At 28.6% G+C, this 23810-nt stretch overlaps 2 protein-coding genes across 5 annotated transcripts in view; one reads left to right on the forward strand and one right to left on the reverse strand.

Annotated features, from left to right (window-relative positions):
• The window catches only part of LOC129962656 (putative Polycomb group protein ASXL2), a 39055-nt gene extending 23077 nt beyond the window's left edge, over positions 1-15978 (forward strand). For 2 of the 4 annotated variants that reach the window (XM_056076541.1, XM_056076543.1), the window contains 6 exons: positions 718-895; positions 3971-4142; positions 5851-5975; positions 6062-6124; positions 6367-7350; positions 10803-15978. In XM_056076541.1, the coding sequence (XP_055932516.1) occupies positions 718-895; positions 3971-4142; positions 5851-5975; positions 6062-6124; positions 6367-7350; positions 10803-12158 (2878 nt within the window). In that variant the 3' untranslated portion in view covers positions 12159-15978. The remainder of the gene's footprint in view (positions 1-717; positions 896-3970; positions 4143-5850; positions 5976-6061; positions 6125-6366; positions 7351-10802) is intronic. The other 2 variants (XM_056076542.1, XM_056076544.1) reach the window with 2 other exon arrangements.
• A 4272-nt stretch (positions 15979-20250) lies between these two features.
• LOC129964041 (uncharacterized) overlaps positions 20251-23810 on the reverse strand; it is a 96013-nt gene continuing 92453 nt past the window's right edge. The window contains exon 13 of the mRNA XM_056078708.1: positions 20251-21720. Within this exon, the coding sequence (XP_055934683.1) occupies positions 21417-21720 (304 nt within the window). The 3' untranslated portion in view covers positions 20251-21416. The remainder of the gene's footprint in view (positions 21721-23810) is intronic.

Here is a 23810-nt window from a genome sequence, read left to right on the forward strand (position 1 = left end):
ACTGTTTTAAAATTTCTTCCCTCTAAAATTTTATTATAAGAACTGTTTATACTAAATTGATTACTACCTATACAGATAAAAATAAATACTTGTGAAGTAAATTCTATTTGCATATGAACTGAATTTATTAATTTTGTGTGGTTAATTCTGAGCAGAATGTTAAATGATATATATTATTTTTCCAATAGGAAGTGGTCTTTTTAAGATTTTGAAATATTCAGGAATCATTAATTTCATTGACTTAAGACTTAAAAAAATAATGTATTTCTATTTATTTATTTGAATTGCGAATTAGGGCAGCCCATGGTTACTCTTTAAATTTAAGATTTTTCTGACTTATCCTGAAGTGGCTCTCTCATATTCTGAAGTTAATCTGTAATTAATACTTCTTTTAGTGAAACACTTAAAGTATTTGCTAATGTTTTATTAATTTTCCCTTATAGTAAACTTTTTCCCATTCCTGTATTTTATTTTATTTTTCTAATTGATATCTTAATCCTGAATGTTTGTTTTACAACTGAGTGTATAATTTTTCATGCATTGTCTTCTGTAATTGAAGGGGAAGTAAAGGGTAATAAAAATCAAGCAATCTGATACAATAAAAAATTATGGTAATTTTTATTAAAATTTTCCTTGTGTGATGTTATTATAGAATTTTGTAGTTAAGAAATTATTTTGCATGTTCAGTTCTATTAAAATATGCACATTGTTTTGCAGTTCTATGTCTGAGTTTCCAGATCAAAACAAATCTTCTCCATTTCTGATAAATTCCCAGTTAAAGTCGTCTTTGAACACCCAAACCAAACATGTGCCAACTATAAAAATTAAACCAGTAGTTCGGAAGAGTCGACTAAATTCTAGTTTGTCTAAACATAGGCATCTACCAGATCAAGATGTAAGTATGATTTGCATGCATTTCTGACTCCTTTTCTTTCTTTTTTGATATAGGAAAGTTGGCAATTTTCTGAGAAATTAGTATTATAATTGTAGTAAATATCATTCTTAAAAAATTTTTTTTCAGTTGTAGAGCTTGAAAATTTTAAGCATTTAGCAGATTGATTTTTTTTAAAAACTCCTTTTTTTATAATCATTAAAAAATTTTTAAATTAAAAATTGCGTTTAATCAACATTATGTGGTTTTCTGCTAATTACCCCCCCCAACTCTCAGATATTTGCATAATCCCACATTTTTAGAAATTTTAAAGTTTTTGTCTAAAAAATCTTGGGAGGGGGGGGGATCTACAAGTGTTTTTAGATCTTCAAAGGATGTGAAGTTTTTGTCATTCAGTCTGTCTGAAGCGATTAAAATAAATGGAATGTGAAAGGTGAAAGTCTAAGAAATTATAGAGGATGTGTAGAAACTTCTTATTCTAGTTACAAAAATTTATTTTAAATAGCCTAAAACATGTTATCTAACATTGTCTTGTTAGAATGCAGTTTGCTTTCTCTTGCTGATTCAGGTCATTTTTGGACAACTGTTCTCTTTAATTCGTATCTTTCTGAACAGTGATTCTTTGAATTAAACAGGCTTATTTTCACTTAATAGCTTCAACTATAATAAATGGTTCAGTTCCAATTCCATCAGTTGCAGACCTTAATCTTTTTCGAATCTAAAGTGATATTTTGTCTAGTTGAGTGGGCATTTTTGTGCTTAAATCATGTCCTGCACATTGTTGTATGGATTTTATGTATAGCATTACTATTTATTTTTCATTGTCTGAGTATTGTTATCTTGGGTAAATCGTATTATCATTCATAGTTTTGATATAATTACTTGGATGTTATTGATTGGTTGATTCAAGAAATTCTCCTAAACCTCGAGTTGTTTTAGGTTGTTTAGTTTCAAATTAACACTCATATTTTACTTTGTCAGTTTCAAATGATCATTTAGAACATGACACATTCATTGCCTAGATTAAAATAATTTTCAGAAAACTATCTAAACCATTTACAGCATATGGAATGATTAATATAATCATGCATAATCTATGTATCCTTTGTATCTATGAAGCTTAGTTGCCCTTTCAGAAATTATAAACAGTATAGTATATGAAAAATGCTTTTTGTTTTCTATATTAGCCTCTTAATATGCAAATGAAACAGAATTTCATGTATTTAAAAATACTATTTAATTTTATTTAACTAAACTGTTATGTGTCAGCTTAGATTCAGAACATTTTATTTTGAAATTCATATTGCTATATAACATTTTGTCAGGTTGACATATATTATTAATGAACAATAATTAAGTAACATAAAATTAAAAAAATAATAGTTTTTTTTAAAGTATGAAACATTTTATAATATTTTGGAGCGTTCACTGGATCCTGATATTTTTTCACCGTCATGTTTTGTTTCTTATATTATTTTGTAATTTAAATTCTAATTACATGACTTTGCAATTTGTTTGTTAAAAATTTATTATCTTGTCCATCAAAAAAAAAAAAAATGTTGAAAATAGTGCTGCCATGTCAACAGATCAAAACAATTATGTAGTAGAAACTCCCTAACAAGCCTTAGTGTAATTGAATGCTACCAGAAAAAATTGTGCAAATTTAAGGATCAATACTACTTTTTATGATATGGTTTAAGTTTGGTTTCAGAAGCTTAAAACTGGAAATTTCACCATTGCAGATGAAGCATTTTCTATCTAAAGTTGATGATAAGCAGTTAGAGCAAATTGTTGATCATAGCAAAAGTATTTTAACATGGACTATTGTACTAGAGCTTAGCGCTTGCCAAAAAAACAATAATTAACATTCTTAAATGCATAAATCTGCCATTTAAGTTTCTTCATTGGATGCTTCAAAAATTAACTATTGAAGCCAAATACAAGGGAAAAGGGGGAGGGAAAAAGAAAAGCTCAGAGATCAAAGGAAAGAAAAAGAAATTTGCGTAGAATTGGGACCTGTGATGAAAAATGCTTATACTACAACAATACAAATTATACAGGAGAGTTATTAGCTCCTGAAGAATCAACAGATCAGTTGCAAGATGAGCCTAGTATCCTAGAACAAGAAAATGTTTCCTAGTTTCTGAGGGGATTATTGTGGAATTATGTATAAAGAGCACCTATAAAGTGCAGACATATTATCAACGTAATATACAGCATCATGCTAATCAAAGTTTGTGATGTCATTCACAAGAAGCAAATAAAATAAATAAGTAAAACGAAAATAAATAAATAAAATGTAAATAAAATCAGAGTTGAGAAGGCATATAGTTCTTTTTCATCAAGAAAACGTTCTTGGACGTTTTAGTATAATGACTGACCAGATACCATCTAGAGTGGTATTTAATACAAGATCCACCATCAGCATAGATATGGCTTCTTTGGACTTTAATGTGTTTTCACATCTGTAGTTGCATCCTGATGATGCCTGATTCAATTAAAATAAGATCATAAATGAGGTTTACCTATTTCTGGACCCGTATATGTCACAGTTCTTTACAGAAAGGATTGGAATTTGTCAAAATGTTGGCAGATATTATAGATAGAAATGGATATTACTATCCTCATTAGCTTTGCTGTTTTTATATGTATTTATCATTTAAGGGAGGGGGAACTGGCAGAAAACTTTTTACTCAACTTGATATATATTTATAAAGCGATTTTAAAATCATTTTATAAATAATTACTAATTTTTAAAATTGCTTTCAACTGATTGTTAAATATTTACTAAAGATTTGGAATTTTGTTTTATATTTATCTTAATGTTTTTAACATATTTTGAAATAAATGTACTGAAATCTTTGATTTACATTTGATTTAAATTTAAATTATGATTTTTGAGAATTAATTAGGTTTTTTATTCTTTTATAAGAACTAGCTATATTCATGATATTATAATCCTGTTTTCATGGATCATATGTGCTTGATGGAAATATTTTATAGGCAAATGTATTGCCACAAATAGCATATTTACTCATTTAAAAAATAGCTAATTAGCCATGCATTTTTCTTTTCCAGTCGCCTTCACATTCAGATGAAAATCATCCTTCTGTGGATTCACCTCTTTATAATGAAGCTTCAGATATTGATACCTCAATCATTGAAGAAAGCAGTGAAAATCTATATGATCCACCAAGTAAAAAACTGAAGGTTTCAGAAACAATATCCTCAAATTCTTCTGAATCACCAGGTATTCCCCTTTCTAAATGTTAATTTTTAAAATTAAAAAAAAAAAAAAAACAATCTTTATATTGATTTTTATGTGAATATTTCTTCAAGGTTTTTTTTTTTTCTTTCTTTTAAATATTTGATGAGCTGCTGACCAACTTGTTAAATTTTACCATCTATATCCAACTGTCATTTTCACAAGTCTTTGCTAGTGTTATCTAAAACATTGCATTGAATATTGCATCAACTTTTCTCCAAACTTATCAAATGACATTCGTTTATGTCTCATGGTGACTTAAAAAAATTGCTTACACATGGATGAAAATATTACCAAAGTCACTTGAGAATGAACAGCATGAAGAAGGGAGATAGCTAAAAAGAAATTATGAAAAGAAGTTCTTGAAACTGCAAGAAAATTATTTCTTCTGTAGTAGATTTTAGATTTTATTAGTTACTTTTGTGAGATTGCTAAATTCCTTTTATTATGCTTATATTAATGGCCTTAAATAAATAACTTTTAAATAACCCTTAAAAAATAACTATTCTTTGTTATTTAAGATCTTAATTACTCTTGATCTTGATTAGTTTTGGTGTATGTCTTTTCATTTTTAATTTTTGTTTGTCTTTCTATTTATGGTTTAGTTAATATCAAGGTAATATCCATTTTACAATTTGATGACAGAAATCATTCTTGCAGAGTAGTAGTATGAAATCGACATTTACATATCGCTAAAATTTGTGCTGAACTATTAATTAATTTTAAAAAATTTAGATACTTTTATAGTCATTTATACTTTGAATAAAATAATTTAAGTTTAGCTTCAGTTTGCCCTTTTATGTATTTTCCACAGTAGCATTAATTATTATTTTAAAAAATAATCTTTTGAAGATTTCTCTTATATACTTAGTATGCCATTACGATGAGATTTTGAGTTAAAATATTTTTTTTGTGGTATAATTTTTATGTTTTGTAATTTAAAAATAAAATGAATTCAATTTAAAAATACTTAAAAGAAAGCTAGCAGATTTTAATGCATTCTATTAATTTTTTTAAATAATCAGGAACATAGGGATACCTAAAATATGAGGTATTTGAATCTTGATTGATTAATTTCATGCTTTTTATTAAATGTGAAGTTTAGATACAATATATTATGTTTAAAGAAAGAGAAGTATGATTGCTATTCCTTCCAAATAGATTTCTGAAGAAATTTTTTTTTAATGTGAAATTTTATTTATTTGAATTAAAAATTTCTTAAATCTGGGCATTCTCATGTTTCTGATAAAAAATTTAATATTGAGATTTTTTTTTATATAGCAACTTGCTTAAAAGTTAAATTGCCTTTTTATATATCCAGTAGAAGCATTTTCTTTAATGCTTAATAACAAAAATATACTTATTTACTTTGATTCCACCAAAGAGACTGCACATTTTTTTTAGCAAATATTTTATTTAAAATAGTTAGTCATTTTTATCTTTAATACCGACAAAGTTTAAAAATTCTTTATAATGCATTTTCAATTATTATTATTTATAGGATTTTGCTTGTTAAAGTAAAGGTAAGAGATTAAAGAATTCTATTTTGTTATTAGGTTCATTACTAATTGATATTGTTTTTATTAATATATTGCTTGTTTCTAGTGAATGATTTTCTTTGCAAGTTATGTTAAATTTTGTTTAGTAGATTTTAAATATAATTGGGTTAAAATAGAATTGAATATATTTGTAGAATCATCTGAAGAATCCCTTCAGACCATTACTCAACACTCTCCTTGTCCATCTCCTTGTCCCTCATCAGTCACATCAATGCCTTCACCTTCTCATTCAATTGAAGAAATTGACTCTCCTAGAGAGGTTAGTAATTTGTAAATGAATAAAAAAGACGAAGGTTTTTCTAATGTTAGCTTTTGGAAATATTGATTCCTTTTTCTTTTTTTCAGACTTTTTGTGCAGATTCGTCTGTCATTCCTATTTCACTCTCTGTAACAGTAGTTCAAACAACTGTAAGTTCTTTTAAACATCTCTCTTAATTTGTTTTGTAAAAATTTTAATTTTGAAAAAATCAAAACTGATTTATTTTGTATATTAAACAAGAGTGGAAAAAGAAGGGGAATAAAAACCCCAGTTATGGAAGTCAAAGTACCTTTTAAAATGAATATTTTGTTTAATTTTCTTTGTTATTCACGTTTTTAATTTGGAACAGATTTTCTACTAGTGTATATAAACAATTTTTCCTTCTTTACAGGCACCTAGCCAAAGCTTAGTTCCTCCAATTACTATTCGCTCAATTCCTGTGATTAGATCTGGTAGTGGTAAAAAGAACTCTGGACGTAGTGATGGAAGTGCAAATTTAGAACGTTCTTATCAAATATGTAAAGAGTCAAATAATAAGAAAGAGCCTGCTACTGCAGTCACTGAAGCTGCAGCTGAACTTCAAGCATGTGATGCGGCATCTATGGTAACTTCATCAGTTACTACATCAGGCATATCAATGCTAAATGAGCCAGCCAGTGATTCGTCAACAGAAAATTCTGTTGTTAAACCAGACACTCCAAATGTGGAATCTAATAATGTAAATATGCACGAGGTTCCATCTTCTTCAAATCAGTTGCTGCTAACAACATGCCTACCCACTACTGTTCCTACCTTTGCGCTTAACTCTGTTTCCTCCACCATTAACTTGCTAGAAACCTCTAACACCTGCTCTAATGCTGAAGTCTCCTCCCTAGAATCCTTGGGAGAGAATCCCGAAAGTGATAAAATGGAAGAGGCAGAAACGCAATTCAATTTGAATCTCCCCGTACGCATGGCAGCCGACTCTACAAGTGTCGAGGAGCCTGAAGCCTTTTTAGTTGAATCTCCCCTACCAGCAGAATTGGCTGATGCTTCACCATCTCTTGTTGCATCTCCTGCTCCATCCTCGGAAGATCTCAAGGACACATCTCCTGTTGAGGAAGATACTACTGTGGAAGATCCAGAATCCAGCAGCTCGATGAATATTACTTGTCCAGATTATTCTCCTCTTGTCAAAGATGAAACTTCTGATGATAGCAATGAGAATTCTGCCACTCCTTCAGAGCATGTTACCTCTCGGGATTCTGCCTCCTTTAATTCTAATTGTGAAATTACAGAAACTAATGTAGTCTCCAGCTCGTTACAAAAAGATACGAGTTGTTTACCTTCCGATTGTCTTGATTCCGATTCATCAAGCTTGCAGCAATCCTTTAATGTAAGTTTCCTCCTTTTATGTGTTTCTCATTGAATGATGAAATCTTTGAGATTACTTTTGTAATAATTTTGGTGTTGGTGCCTTTTGCTTAATATCTGGTGATAGGTTTTACATTTACCTGGAAAAGCTATGAGCAATATGCATAACTGCATTTTTGTAAATATTTCATTATTAGTATCATTTCTCATTAATTTTGATAAGTAACCTAGGACTGTTAATTTTGACAACTAGTGAACTGTTAATGCTTGAAATAACTTTTCAACATATTTATCCTCCAAATCTTATTTTTTAAAAACATGTATCACAGCAGAAAAAGGCTGAATATAATTTTAAAATGTGTTAACTTCACTAAAACAAGTGCACAAAATACAGATAACTGTAAAACGGAATATTATGATTAAGCTTTAATGTTGTAATCTCAGTTGTCTAAATACAGGTATTTGAAATAATTTGTATTTAAAAAAAAAAATTGGGCTTATTTCCTTATTTGAAATACCTTGTTAATTGGATATGTCCATATTATCAAAGTTATTATATTAATTTTATCCTGACATGGGATTCTTTTATTATTCGTTGCATAATAAAAATATCAAAATCGGGCAGTAATTAAAATTTTTATATTTTTTGATGGAGAAAAAATTAAAAGTAGGGCTCAGATATCATTTTTGTGATCTGAACATGGTTCAAAATTGAGGAGTCAATCTGAAAACAATCTTCATACTGTTTTAAAATGACAATACTATAATTAATTATAATTAAATTAAAATATTAAATGTCATTAGTGTAGACATATGCATGAAATAAAGAAATTTTACTTCATTAGCATGTTGTTTCATAACAAAAGTTTGATTCTTTTGTAAATTTTGTTACGAGAAGTGGTGCATGTAGTTTGTTTTTATCTTCTGTCAGGCTGATGAACAAAGATGATAATTCTTTACCTGAAATTTTCATTTCTTAAACCTCAAACTGATTATATAAATTGGCATATATAGTTTGAGATTAGAAGCATTGAGTTAGTTATTTGATTATAATGTGTTTTTCCATCTTATTAAATGTACATTATAAACAAACCTACATTTAATTATTTTGTCTTTTTTTTTAAGGTTAAGAATAATGTCCTTCCTTTGCACTTGATTGTGCATAATAAATCTTGTAGAATTTTCCAGAAAGTTATTATATACTATTACATTTTTTTTAAAAATGTATTTTAATTATTTTATACATAGAAGTAAATTGTTGGCCCATTCTGAAATGCAAGAAGCTTGATTGATGGCACTTGTGTAATGTTATTTATTTAGGCTGAATTGGCCTTTCATGTACTGAAAACAAGAAATAATCTTTCAGAGTTCCCCCCCCCCAGTATTTATGGTGTGCTAATCGTAAGACAGAGTGCAAAAATGTCCCCCCCCCCTCTAAATGAATAATCTACTGTGAGGTAGTTTGTCATCATGCCAATTTCAAGGATTTTAGGGCAAATCTTATGGAAATTATGTTTGATTAGTCTTTATTATATCACTCTTAATTTAAAATACAATTATACTTAAAGTTATTATTTTCATTTTTGTAGCCTATGTATCTGAAGGTATTTTATTCTATTTTGTTGTTTATAACAGAGAAGAATTTTAATTCGTAAAAACTAACCTCCCACTAATGCTAGTTTCAAATTGTCCTCTAATGTTCTTATGGAAAATTTAGTTTTAGAGTTTTCATTAAAGTATAACAAAGCTGTTATTGATTTCTTTTAGTTTGATGCTTTAAGTACGCATTGATTTCTTTTAGTTTGATGTTTTAAGTACGCCAAAATTTTCAAAAGACATAATATAGATTGTTGTGCTGGAGAAATTACAGGGAAAATTGCATTTAACATCTCCTTTGCACATATATGCTTTTAAAATATTTTGGATATGTTTTATTTAAGCAGTTCAAGTTGTTATTCTACATTCACCCCTTCCCATCCTATTAAATCTTCTTGTATAAGTACTTTGTAATCTTCTTTGTATATTAGTTTCTTGTTCAATGTGAATAGCACATTTTTAGATGCTATTTGGCCTCAAATATTAATTGTACACATATTAATTATTTTCTACACATGTGCTAATATCTAAAGGATTTTTATTTATACTGACACAAGTAAAATTATAAAGTTGATAAATGGTTGGTTGATAATTTTATCAGTTCTGTAAATTTAACTTTCCTATGTATATTATGAAAATAATTTTTATTGAAAATTGATTTGATAAATGATTAATTTACAAGAAAACAAAATTTATCTTTGTATCAATAATACCTTGGCAGATAGTTTAACTTCCAGGTTGATCATTCATTTCAGATTTTGTAGCAATGTTATTGAGTAGGAAGCTTAATGTATGTTTAGGTTTAGTGCAGAATCATTGTATAATAGCAGCTGCAATTGTGTAATAAATATAATGTTGCAAAGTTTAATGTAATTGTTATAAATTAACCTACAAAGAAAGTCATGCAATACTTTTTGTGTGTGTGTGTGTTAGAAAATTATTTTCGCACTTCAAACTTCTCTTGTAATTTTAAAATATGAATTTCATATTTATTTTTTCAGATGCAAAGCCATTTTTTCAGTTTGAGGAAATTTCTACTGAAATTGTTTTATCATAAATATGAAGCTGACTTTAATATAAAAACTGATAGATTAAACTTTAGATTGTCAAAATATAAAGATGCTTATAATAACTGAATAATGAATTATTTCAACAAATCTGTATGAAATGCAGATCACTTAGAATCTGTATCATTCATAAATAGTATCAAGTTATAAAGACGAATGATTTTTTTATTGCATATTAATCTTGCTCTATTTATTAGCAAATGTATTCATATTTCACTTATTATAATAGTTAACTAAATTATGTTCTTTTTTTTTTAATTGAGATTTATTAGTTGCATTTTCCAAACTTTCAGAATGCTAACAAAAAATATAATGAATTTTTTTAGATAAATATTCTAACTGCAGTTATTCAAATTTTGTCTGTTTTTTAATCTTTAAATTTGTTAAATTTTTAATACTTATCTAACCTGCTATTGTTAATTATTTCTTATGTTTTACTTTAAAATGTTTTTTTTCACTCAGTTTGCATTTTCATGCAGGCTCTGGAGGTCTGGAAAATGCTGTGTGGTCCAGATTTTCATTGGATATCACCTTTTGTTGAACTTCAACTTAAAGAATTATTAAAAAGTTCAAAACCATATTATAATATTCCATAAAAATGGATATAGAAATCACATACTTTATAATCCATCTGATGAATTCTTTCTCCTCTGCATTCTTTTACTTAAATCTAACTTATCAAGCTTCGTGAACTTGCCCACTTTCTTAATTTTCGCTTTGATATTGTCATTTCTAAGAGGGAGATAATTTATGGTTAAAAAAAAAATCTGTGTAACAATATGATGGCTCTTAACTAGTTTTTCATCCTCAGAATTCTCAAGTGGTTGATGAAGACAGCACCATCATCTTGAGTTTACCATCCAGTGAGGTTGAAAATGTAATACCTGATGACCTAACAGTCACTGAGGAGAGCATACCAGAAAAGGAAATTCTCATTGATGATGGTAACAGTAATTCCTCTACTGCTGACAATTCAAGTATTTCCTGTGCTGTGTCCCAACCATCCCCAACTGAAAGTAAAGATGCAAGCTTTGATATTGAAAGTGCCCAGGAAAAAGCTAATGAAGAACTTCCAAGCACAGAAACTGAAACTGAACCTTCACCATCTTCATGTGATAAAACACAGTGTGAAGAAATATCTACTTATAGTGCTGAACCATATTCTAACGAGAGTGTAGAGAAACACTTTGATCCACCATCTCGTCCTCTTAGTGCTCCTTCAAACTTTACTCCTGTGCACGTTAGTTCTTCTGTGGAAGTCAGTTCACTGAAAAGACCAGCGAGTTGTCAATCATATTACCGAAGTTCTAAAGTTACACCTATAGTATATTTTGATTCTCCCGAGAGTGATGACGCTAAGTCAGACTGTGAGAAGGGAGAAAGTGTGCCTACCTCATCACCTTCGAGTTCTGATAGTGTGGTACCGTTTGTATCTTCCCTGTGCAATGAAGAAAGCAGCAACTCTTCTGCAAAAACTGAACATTTAGTTGCAGAAAGATTATCAAACTCTGAAAATCAGTCACCACAGCCTGCTGTCAACAAAGATTTACCGAGTGATAAAACTGTATCGTTAACTACAGGCTGTCCAAGAAATTCGCCAATAGCTCGAGCAGCTTCAACTCCGTCTAGTGCTCTATCTATGCAATCTCCAACTCCTATTAATCGTCCATTATCAAACCCTATTCCTGAAACTAGCTTGCCCCATCCACTGAATAAACAGTGTAACTCGGATTATCAGAACTATCCTCCAGTCACAAATCATCTTTCTCTACCAGAAGGATGTACTGGGGGATCAGGTGGCAGTCTGCCAAGTCAAGCTGTTTCAGTTGTGCCAGCCACAACACAGCTCCCAATTGCTTCAGGTGGTGTCATGTTCCCATCTGCTAATGGACTTGCCAGTACGGTTGGTACACCGACTGGCGATACCCCTCCTCGTTCTTTACTGCAGTCAAGTCCAGTTATCAATGGTGCATCATCTGGCATTGAGGGAGCTGTCACAAGTACTGGAGGAGACAGTGGCGGTAGTAGTGGAAGTGGTTCTACAGGTAATGACAATAACTGTGCTTGTAATCTCAAAGCCATGGTCATGTGTCTTAAGTGTGGAGCTTTCTGCCACGATGACTGTATTGGGCCATCTCGTCTGTGTGTCACATGTCTGATACGGTGACCATGAATCACAGGCTTGATCATGACCTCTTATTGTAAATATATTAACAGAACGAAATTTTGCTTCAGATAAGTTTTATTTACTGATGTCAATTTTTATTTTCAGTTGTACCTATTCATCATCTGTTTATAGTGTTAGATTTCAGCTTTGTATAAAAATATATTATGTGTGCTTGCGTGATATAAAAGATTTCATTAATCATTTATAGATGTCATATAAAATGCAAGTTAAATAATGTTATAAGCATTTAAATCTATTCTAAATTTTTTTATCAGTCCTTTCAACAGGAAACTGGCATGTTGTGTATATCTATGATATTAGTTACCCAAAGAATTTTATCAATATTGAATTGTATTTACATTTGCCTCAATAACATTGTTCTTAGTTTAAAATTGTTAACTATTTGAAAGAAGTTACCAAAAGTTAATGTATTCTGATCAAAGGAATGCAATGCAAATCAGTATAGTTATATAACTTTATGTCACATTAATTAATTAATGATTATGCCATTTCATAATTACTTTCCTGTGATTTTTTTCAGAAAAGTAATTGATAGAATTTCTCTTTAGTAAATTATTACATATTAATTTCTCCTTGAAACCATTTAGTACTTAAATGTTATTTATATTTTTACATGTATGATTTTATCTATAATATTTCAGTTTCATTTATTTTTAATTAGAAAATTGAAGATTAATTCTGAAGTATATAGTATTTTTGTTAAAAAGCAAACAAGTTGGACAGAATTTAAAAGGCATTTTCGAATACTTTAACCACATATAAAAGTTTTTCAAATTTTATAGATGTATATTAGTTTCAGTGATAATTAAAATATAAATTAATAGAGGGATGCCAAGGTTTTGTATTTCGATTCTGGTTTGTTTCAAGAAAGCTCATCTTTTGGAATTAATGTGACTCATTAGTAAAATATTTGACAATATAATTTTTAAAAGTTAAACAAGCATCATATATAGATCTTTGACAAAAATTGTTGCCATTTTCTAATGTTAAATGTTAAAGAACATAAAATACAGTTTGCAGTATAATAATTAAAATAATCAGTTATAGAATTTTGCAACTTTAAAAACATAATCAGAATTTTTTTTTCATTCATAATCTATGAATTTTCAGAATTTGGATCATATGTATAAGCTTTTATCACTGTTTGTTTACTGATAATTAAAGTATTATTTATTAATTTTCAAGAAATGAGATTTTGGACTATTTAAAAGAATTTAATTAACAGTAATGAGTGGAGAATTCAAATCATAACTTGGATGTTGCTATACAGGAAGATATTTTCATTTTAAAATTTAACAGATCGTCATTATTTATGTCCCTTTTCAATATAGCATGAGGTTAAGTAATTGTATTTGATATGAATGATTTAGAAAATTAAAACACATCTCTGACATTTCTAAAAAAGTTTTTTTCCCGCTGCAAAAATTGATATGTTGAAAGATTAAAGATTAATATGTTGAAAATTGGTATGCAAATGCCTCTTAAATTTTTGATCTTGTTGCATTGTATCTCATTCTGCATATATATATAAAAAAAATTTCACCTTAAAAAAAGTTGGCAAGAGATTGTTGCATATTTCTCATACATTAGCAGTTTTATATTGCATTGAAGATATATTTTCATATACATTGTGAGAAATATTATTATAGTATTTTTATTTTTGGCTGAAATTCCTGCTGCTTTTTGGCATTTTGTTACTTTACTATGTTTTGAGATAATCATAAATTAGCACTCGTTCTTTGTCTTTTCCTATTATGTATGAATTTAGTGCAAAAAGCATTTAAAAAAATTTATTCTAAAAATGAAAATATTTCAGTTTTATTAAATGGTTTTCATTCTGCGAGAATTTAAATTCAAGAGCTTCCCCATGAGATGCATATTCATTAATCATAGATGTGACAGTGAATTTGTTTCCTCTATACTTGGTTATAGTTCACAATCATAGTATTAAAGCTGTTAAGTTCTCTATCATAGTATTAAGCTGTTAATTTTTTAAAATAAAAATATAAGCTTCTGCAATTTATGATCTTACTTTGTATGTTCGTTGATTGCCAATTGTGAAAGCACTTAATTCTAATGAATTTAAAGCAGATTATTGAAAAATAGGAATGAGATCCTGTCTCCTATCTTTTTTTTTTTTTCCCCTCTTGCTGAAATTTTTAAGCTTTTTTTCCCTTGCTATTTAATTTTAGCTGGAATTTTCTTTTGTATTTTTTTTAAAATTAAGTTTGCACTATAATGCCCGCCTTGTTATGTTTAAAATTGCTTAGCTTAGCAGATTTGCTTATACTGTAGATCTCCGTGCCCAGCTCTGATATTTGGGCAATTTGAAATTTGTCACCAAATAATAACTCAACTTTTATGCTGTTATCTTGTACTGTGATTATAAACTACACCTGCATTGTTCGGCAATCATTGACCAAAGTTTATCTGAATAGGCTGATCACATTGAATATTCTGAAGAATGGTTGAATTGTGTGTGTGCTGTTTTTTACTTCATATATGTTTTTATATTATAAATGGTTGCAATGCATCAAAATATGTTATCTTAGCTAAGTTGTTAAAGACTTTTCTGTTAGATCATACAGGTTTTATTTAGAGTTTTTGGACATAAGTTTTAAGTATTATTAGACCTTACTTTAAATGATACTTTTAAGATAGAGATTTTAAGTTAATTTATTTTATGACTCAGTGTTTCTCATGATCTTTAACTTTACAGTGTGAATAAGGAAATTTGATAATCCAAAATTATTATTATTTGAATACATATGTTTGAAAATGTATCATTAGACTGTCTTCAAACAAATTCAAGTTGGGGAAAGGGTGGTAAAAACAAACTTAATTTTTTAAGGTTTTATCTTCGTTCATTGAATCGATTTTAACTAAATTTGCTGAAAACATTTGTTTTTTTTCTTTTCTTTTTTTTCTTTTTTTGGAAGAAACTGAGAAACACTGTAAATTTCATATACAAATTTAGTGCTTCGTTTTGAGTCATACTGAGAATAATTATGCGATTTTCAGGTTTTACTGTCCGTAAGAATATCCCAAGAAAAAAGTACTTCTTACGAAAGAGGAGCAAGAAATTGAAACGTGTAATTAGTTAGCAGCACCAATACTCGACATGTTTTTCATGTAATTATATATTTTATTTTTGACACATCGTTTTTTTTTTTACTTTCCTCACCTTTCCAGTTAAATTTTATTTTGAAATTTTATCATTATTTTGCATAATTTTGTATTTTAAAATTTTTATTTGAATTGCTTTCAACAGAAGTTTAAATTTCTTATTAAATTAATAATTTCTGTAATAATTTGAAATTTTATTTATGTTACAGAAAGTTGGTACTACAATTATTTTTGAAATTTAAGTGAATTTTATTTTAAAATTAGTTAGAATCTTAATTTCCTTAGTTGTATTATTTTCACTGATTATACTTCTGTTTCATTTTGATATTCAGTTAGATTAATATTCTAATGTATAATTCCATGCTTTCAGTTTCTACATTTCTTAATTATTCAATCTTGTTCTTATAATCTATAAATTCTTTTTTAATGACAAAAGTTTAGAATGAAACTTTCTTTTTTCTGTTCTGCAGAATTCTTATCTTTTCTTCTATCAGTCCATATTTTATGTGTCAAACTTTATATTAAGTAATCATTTTATATTTGTGATAGATTTTCGTCAGCATATTTTCTTCCCATCAATGCCATTCATACCACTGTAAATTAATTAGCATTTATGTGATGTCTTTTATAAAAATTTCATTAGTTTTCTTGTACACTGATATTTCCAGCTTGTAAATAAATGTATTGATTGCATTTTGAAACCAGTTTAATTTTCTTTTGTGTAATGTAATTTAGTCCCATATGGATATTTTCACTTTATAGATTTTATATATAAATTAAAAGTATCTTTATAAAAAAATAATCTCATGTGTTTAACTTTTCTACTTACTCTGAAGGAATTGTTTTATGCATTAAAAAGAACATGCTATTTTTCATTGAAACACTTATAATTTAAAATTAACTTCATTAGGATAATTTTTATGAGAGCAATTATATCTGCTTTCAATCAAAGTATAAATATTGAATTGATGAATAAATTAAAAATTTATGCACTCTAGATTTCTTATTCTTTTTACATATTTGTAAAGTAATGATACAAAATAATAATAAATTTAATATCATCGAAACATTACTTGTCATATTTGTAAATAGTTTCTTAAGACTTGTATGTATATTTTTTTTTAATAACTCATTTTGTTAAATCTTATTTTAATGCGATTAATTCTGTTTTATATAGTAATGTAAATTTAATGTGCCACAAACAAAATGAAGATAACTAAGTATTCACTGGTATTGATTAATTTGTTTTTTCAACATGGAATCAGCCAGGTTTTTAAAAATTCAGCAATAGTTATGTGCAATATAGATATCAATTAATTGAAATTTGGGGGGGGGGGGGTATAAAAAATGCTTGTATATAAAAATGACAAATTTCATATCTTTTTTTTGGTAAATATTAAAATTACATTTTTCTAAATGATTTTGAAGATTATTTGATGTGACTGTTTTTATTATAAAAAGTAAGCATCTTGCATTTTTTCTCTGATGTCTTGAGGAACTTACGTCTGTACTCTGCTTTGTAAATCCTTATTACTACACAGCATGAAGCTTGATAGGAACTGAAGAGAACAAAATTTTTGAAATCATTTTCTTTTTTAGTATTTTTTTGAATGGCTTCTTTTAATTTGCTGAACTACTTTATAGATATTTTATTAAAAAATGTATAATAAAATACAATTTGTATAAACTATTAAATAAACACAACACTACCAAATATATTCATTAATTAATAATGCAGTTTATTAGAATTTTTGAATATTCTAAGCTAAGTACCTGATACCAGATTAAGTTTAGATTTTAATATTTGAAGCATCTTAATTGGAATTTCTCAGTTTCACTTTTGAGTATTGATCCAAATCTTTCATTGCTTGAATCTCTCGAGATAACTCATTTATATGGTGAAAGGCAGAGGGAAAAATCAAATAGTCTTTTCTAGATGGAAATTTAAATTTGGAGAAGGCAGTATAAACTAAAATTCAGTGCTATTTTCAAAAAGTCTTCCTCCAATAGTTATTTCATTATAGCTTTTTTTTTTTTTTTTTTTTTTTTTGAATTGCAATCAAAAGGCAACATTCCAAAATAAAGTGGATTAATAACAAAGATTATAACTTTTTGTTATTGGTGTATAGGAATTTTTATAATAACTTACTATCGATAACAGTAGCAGGAACTAATCTTCTAGAACCAAGGTCAGATATAAAAGAAAAAATTTGCATTGTGTCACACATTTACTTTTCATCTTCAAGACTAGCAATTTTCAATGATTGTAATTCGCTAAGGGATGGTATGGAGAAAGATGAATGATTTTACACCTCCTAATTCATTTGAATAATCTCAATTCACTCTATTGCTAAACATAAATATCTCCTCTTTTCTCCCCCTATTTAATGAAATAAATGCTTCCTTATATGCACAAAAGGTTTATGAATCTGAGAATGATGAATGAAAAATTGTAACTTGATTAATCTGACCATAATATTTTATTTGTCATGCATTATTATTAAAATTGCTGTGGAGTAACTTTTGTGCAATAAGAAGAAGAGAAAAAACCCTTCAATTCTGTTATCTTAAACATTTTTAAGTAGTTTGAAGGATATATGGATTCAAATAAAAAGAAAAAAGAATTTATTTTTATTGAATTGAATTATTTTTATTTTATTATTATTATTATTTTCACTTAAAAGAGTGCAAACCTATAATAATAAAAAAGGCTGTGTGTATGTTGACACACTACATTTCAGATTTGTATTTATTTGAATTGTGACTAAAATACTTAGGAGATGGGGATGTTCACCTGAGTGCTTTTTTTTTTTTTCTTTTCAAAATTTTTAGAATTTTATTTAAGCTAAAAAGCAACATTTTTGATAATAAGAAAAATATCACTGAAAAGTAAAGTAAAAAAAAATCTTTTAATTTCAGTTTAGTTGTCCAATTTCTTTCTTTGATTTCACTTTGAATAACTTTTAAAAATATTTTTGACAATACTTACAACTATGTCACTATAAAATTAAAATTGTTTTCACAAATATTGAATTACGTTGGCCCCTCCCCCCATTGTTGGAAGCTAAGAATTATTTTTTCATATTCTTTAATTTTTATTTACTTATTTATTTTATTATCTTGTTATTTGTAATGAATCTATTAAAAATTGTCTTAAGATATAAATCTAACTAAGTCATTAAGTATTATATGTGTTACACTGGTTATTTCATAATCTTCTATTCAGCCTGATGTCTTTTTAGACGTAATCTTATAAATAGTCTCGGATCATTTTAATATTGGAATTAATCGCACATTTTGTATAAGATGTTATGCTGTACAATATTATTTAAATGTTACTTTAATGCAGATGCTACATAATATGACTTTAATTAGGGAAAATCATATTAATCTATAAACGGAATGGATAATAGAGTTTAAATATTTATCTGGTAGCATTTGGTTCGTTATAGTTGCAATATTCCTTTAACTTATCTTTAAAAGTTTAATTGTATGTGTGTGTGATTTCCTTACATTTTGTTTTGAAAATTCAATGCTGTTTGCTTATTTTGTCATTCTGAGAATGTGATGGTCATTGAAAATGGAAAAAGTAATAAAAATACAAAAATAAGACGGGAAAGGAACCAAAAAGGAAGAGAAATGCAGATCATGCTGATTTATTCTGCAGCTCATGAAAGCCCATTGCACACATGGTTAATTAATTGATAGATTTCAAGGGGAAAAAAAAAAGATCAACCCTTGTCTTTAAATTTAGAAAAAGTCGAGCTATTATCAGAGCAGATCTGGCTTGGAGTGCTGGTCATGTTTTTTTCTATTTCATATCTAAACTGCCTCTTCATTTATGAGCCCCCCCCCCCCATCTGTCTTTTTCACTTTTTCTTATGTTTATGAGTTTTGGTATCAATTCTTGTTATTTGGCAGAAATGCATATGCTTTATTGAATATTAATCTTTTTTTCAAAGGTCTTCTAAAAAAATTACCGAAATATTTTTTTGGTGAAGATGGAATTGTTTGAGGGTAGGGAGACATACTTTTATTTATTGAATTATTCCTTCAGCGTTCACATTATTTTCTAGTGAAAAAATTGCAAGGAATAGGAATTTATATTTTATATTGGTTATTTAGTATGTTTAAAATGCATCAACCTGTGGCTTTGAAATGAAGAATTTTAGACTAACTATGAGTATTTTTTTTAAAATTTCAATCTGTTGAAAAATATTTTTACACCATTGCTAATTTCTAAGCTAACGAGCCACCACTGTGCTTATCAAACTTTGATATTTAAAAATGCGTTTTTGAGGAAACTGTGAATATCAAGTTGTGCATAGAAAATTTAATTGGAAATAATATGTCTATTTCTGGCAAACCAATTTGTAGTAATGGCATTTATATATATATGAAATAGTATTCCAAAATTCTGCAATAAAATTATCAAGTTTGTAAATTTTAAAACTTGTTCAAACATAACAATATTTAAAAAAAATTCTATGTGTACATTTATATTGGGACAGGTCACTAAAAATTTGTTCTTTGACCAAATATTACAAGATATATTGATTTTTGTAGTGTAGCATCTTTCTTTTTTTCTTATAGTTTATACTCATTTTTGAAAACTTACCAAATTTAGTTTTAGTTTTATTTGTTTATAAAATTGCTATCTTAGTCAAAGCATTCTTGTAGATTATCGAAGAAGCGAACATTGGTTTGCCTTTTATGATTGCTGTGTTGGCAAAATGATATGACATTGAGTACATGTTATACTCTTATTTGAGTTATTTCTCAAGATTATATTAAATTTTTTACAAGATAACTTAAATTCGTAATATTATTCAATGACATCCTCCTATATTATGTCTTCCAGAAAAGATCAAGTTAAAAAAATTTTAAGTAATATTTTATTTACATTCAATATACATAAATACATACACAAATAAAATTAAATTAATAATAAAACTTGATTATGTAACATACATATGAATCAAGAAAAAATACAGCCTGCCAACAAAATTCTAAATTATTTACAGGTATCAAGTTTAAAAATTTTATACTGATCAAAGAGAATACTGACATTGTCTTCATAGTATGTTATTTTTAATGGAATTAAATGGAAAATTGGAGATGATCAAACGAGTGATGACATGCATGCCTTATGCTAAATGCTTGCTGTTACAAGAATTATTTATTAAATGTATTTCTGTTGTGAAAAGCGATTTAAAATGTACTTCGTATCTAGAACAGTCCCCCCCCCCCCGCGTTACATTAAAAAAATTGAAATAAATGCATATTAATTACGGGTAGGCCTAGAAGATCGCATATTAGTTAAGATGATACAGTATTCTATCCCGAGTCGACCTGCAATAATCCTCACTTTTCGACTCGCATGTAAAATTGGACGTGAAACTAGCGCCTGTATTTCGATTGTAATATGATATTACGACCCCATTTATGGCCGATTTTTTTTTCAAATGTAAGAATACATAAATAAATAAAGATAAATTTATAAATAAAAGATTTTGTTAAATCAACTTATTCATAAAATTTCAGTTATTTTAAATAAGGGCTTAGTTAGCGTTAACAGAAGAGGATCTGTCATTTTTTTTTTTTTTTTCCCTGGAGAATTTAAAATTCATTTGCGAACCCTTTGAGGGTCAATTAAATATTTGAAACAACACTGATTTAACAAATGGTGGTAGTCCGAATTCATAGAAGAAAGATGCAAGAATATATAGATTGATTCTGGATATATAGATCTTTCGCTGCTTTCTATATTCAATTTTTGACTCCCTGCAAATAGCAATGAGTCAAATGAAAAGTTTTGGAAGAATTACTCCTCCTACTTTATTTTTCTTTTTATTATTGATTGGGACATTTTTAAAAAATTATAAAAGATCTGAATTACAATTTTTTTTTAAATCGACTTTGCAGCATTTTTATAAAATATGTTATTGTAAAAGCAAGCATTTATTGCGCATGGTAATACAAAAACACGTTCTTATATCACAGGTATGAGATTTATCGCGTGGAAGTGAAATTATGTGACCCCACAGTCAACCCATTGCTTCGTCCTTTAACTAAATTCATTCCATTTTAATATGGTTCATACTATCATTATTAATACCCTGATCGTTTTTCATGCTTTTTACACCATCTGGGCGTGGACGCCGTCGTTTCCAAACTGATATCACTGTCTCTGTGGCTACTGCTATGTGGGTGGTGTCTGTGGTGGTACTGAGCGCTGGTGGAAGGTTCACGTCTGTCTTTTCTGTGGTCGGGGTCTTCTGAGGGTGGTGGCAAAACGCCTGGATGCAGGCTGCCTGGGTGTCCTGGCCATAATTGTCTTTGATATAGCTTCTCTCTGCTGCCCTGGCTTTCGTAAGTGCTCAATGAGTCCAGAGAATCTTGGGTATTGGAATTCCTGTATAAAATAAATTAAACAGCACAATTTAATGTCACTTGCTGAGAATGTTGCTATTTAAATCATTCTTTTATTTTTGTTCAGTGGCATGTGAAGAAATTATTGTTTAGGTTATGGCCCATTTTATAATAAATGTTAGAATATTTTGATATAACGCTGTCTAATGTATTGTTTTACATTTTTACAGTACAGTAGGATATGGATTTTACTGTAACATATTATGCAGATGCGTGCGTGGCGACCATAAAACGCTCAGGAAATTCTCTTAATTGGTGCAAGGAGTTATGCGATTTGTGGAAAAGTGTAAATATAATTCGTTATCATGCATTGTTACCAAGATTATTGTGTTGTCTATATAATATATTGACAGATGTAATCGTTTTTTCATTTTTTTAAAACTCTATAACGGATTCCTACACAAAATATTTAATTGAATGATAACAGGTCTGAAAAGAGGCGCTGTGATGCAGTAGAACAAGTTTTATTTTATTTATAAAATTAATTAAAACGATACCTAAACGAATTAATTAAATCGTCAAAAGGTTTAATATACAGGGTGTTTATAAAGTCCCGGACCCATTTTGATGTTTAATAACTCATAAAATAATAAAGATAGATTAAAATTAATAACATAAATGGTTAAATAGACTCAAAAAGTTTCATGACCCTTGTCCAATGAACTTCCACGTGTGCCCCCTTCGTCGCACGGAGAATATCAAGTCGATAGTCCATTTCACGCCAGGTAGCGGCAAGCATGTCGGCATCCACAGAGACTATTGCGGTTGTAATTCTGGCTTTTAGGTCATCAATGTTAGACACTCTCTTCCTGAAAACGTTGTCTTTTACAAACCCCCAAAGGAAAAATTCCAACGGCGTTTCTCTCAGTTCAATAAAAGTTCAACGGCAATGTCTCTCTGACACGCTCAACATCAAAATCACTTGTGCAAGGACGTCCGGAACGTTTCTTATCTGCGATACTTCCAATTTCTAGAAAATTCTTTTTCCACCGCAAGATGCTGTTTTTGGATGGAGGATCTTTTTGGTAAATTCTTCTGAAATTTCTCTGTGCTTGCACTATCGATTTCGTTTCTATGAACCACCATAAAATCTGTGCTTTCTCTTGTGGTGTATGCATTCTCATTAATATCCGCTCGAATAAAACATCACATACAAAAGTACTATATAGAACAAACACATCAAAAGTAAACATAACATTGCAATAGTTGCCAAAAAAAAAAAAGAGAGAAAACTGCAATTAATAAGCAGACGGTATTTAGAAAAGTGCAGATATTTAGACTGGAAAATGAAATTATCTGAAATTAACCACACGCGCAGACGATATTTACAAAAGTAAAAAATATTCAAACCTGAAAAGGAAAATATATGAGTTATTCCATCAATAAATACCATAAGTTTGTTTATATCTTCATTATTTTATGAGTTATTAAACATCAAAATGAGTCCGGGACTTTATAAACACCCTGTATTACCTTTTCTTCCTTTTTTAGAATCAGGAAATGGAATTAATTTCTAACTTTTAGTTTCACATAAATTATACTATGGCTGTTTTTAAGATTTCTAACTTCATTAACAAGCTGCTTAAATCTTTAGAAACTTTTATCAGCTAAGGACCGATGTATTTTATGAGAGCCTAAGCCATTTATGAATATTTTAAGATTATAATTTGCGATCATATAAGAGTGATTTTTACATTTCGTTTCGACTTTAAATATTCAATAGACGCAGTTGATGAAAATTAATAAACCACAATAAAATTTCACCATTTCCCCAAAATATGTGAATCTCGATTTCAGTTACCTTTCACCATTTCCATCAGATTTTATCTCGAGATCGCCTCGTTATACTGTAAGTGCGCTTTTTCGACAGACGAATTACTTTGCGAATTGAAAGCTATGTGAATTTTAGCTCCGAGTCTTTCCCTATCAAAAAATGAAAGTGTCATAACTATAATTTTATTTTATGGCAAGTTACAGCACCTTATATTATAATGTGTGACAACAGATTAAATAATGAAGGCAGTTACAATTTTAATACCCAAACTAGGCATCATTAAGAAGGTTCATGCAAAC

Source organism: Argiope bruennichi, chromosome 3 (genome assembly GCF_947563725.1).
Source record: "Argiope bruennichi chromosome 3, qqArgBrue1.1, whole genome shotgun sequence".
Classification (NCBI taxonomy): Eukaryota; Metazoa; Arthropoda; class Arachnida; order Araneae; family Araneidae; genus Argiope; species Argiope bruennichi.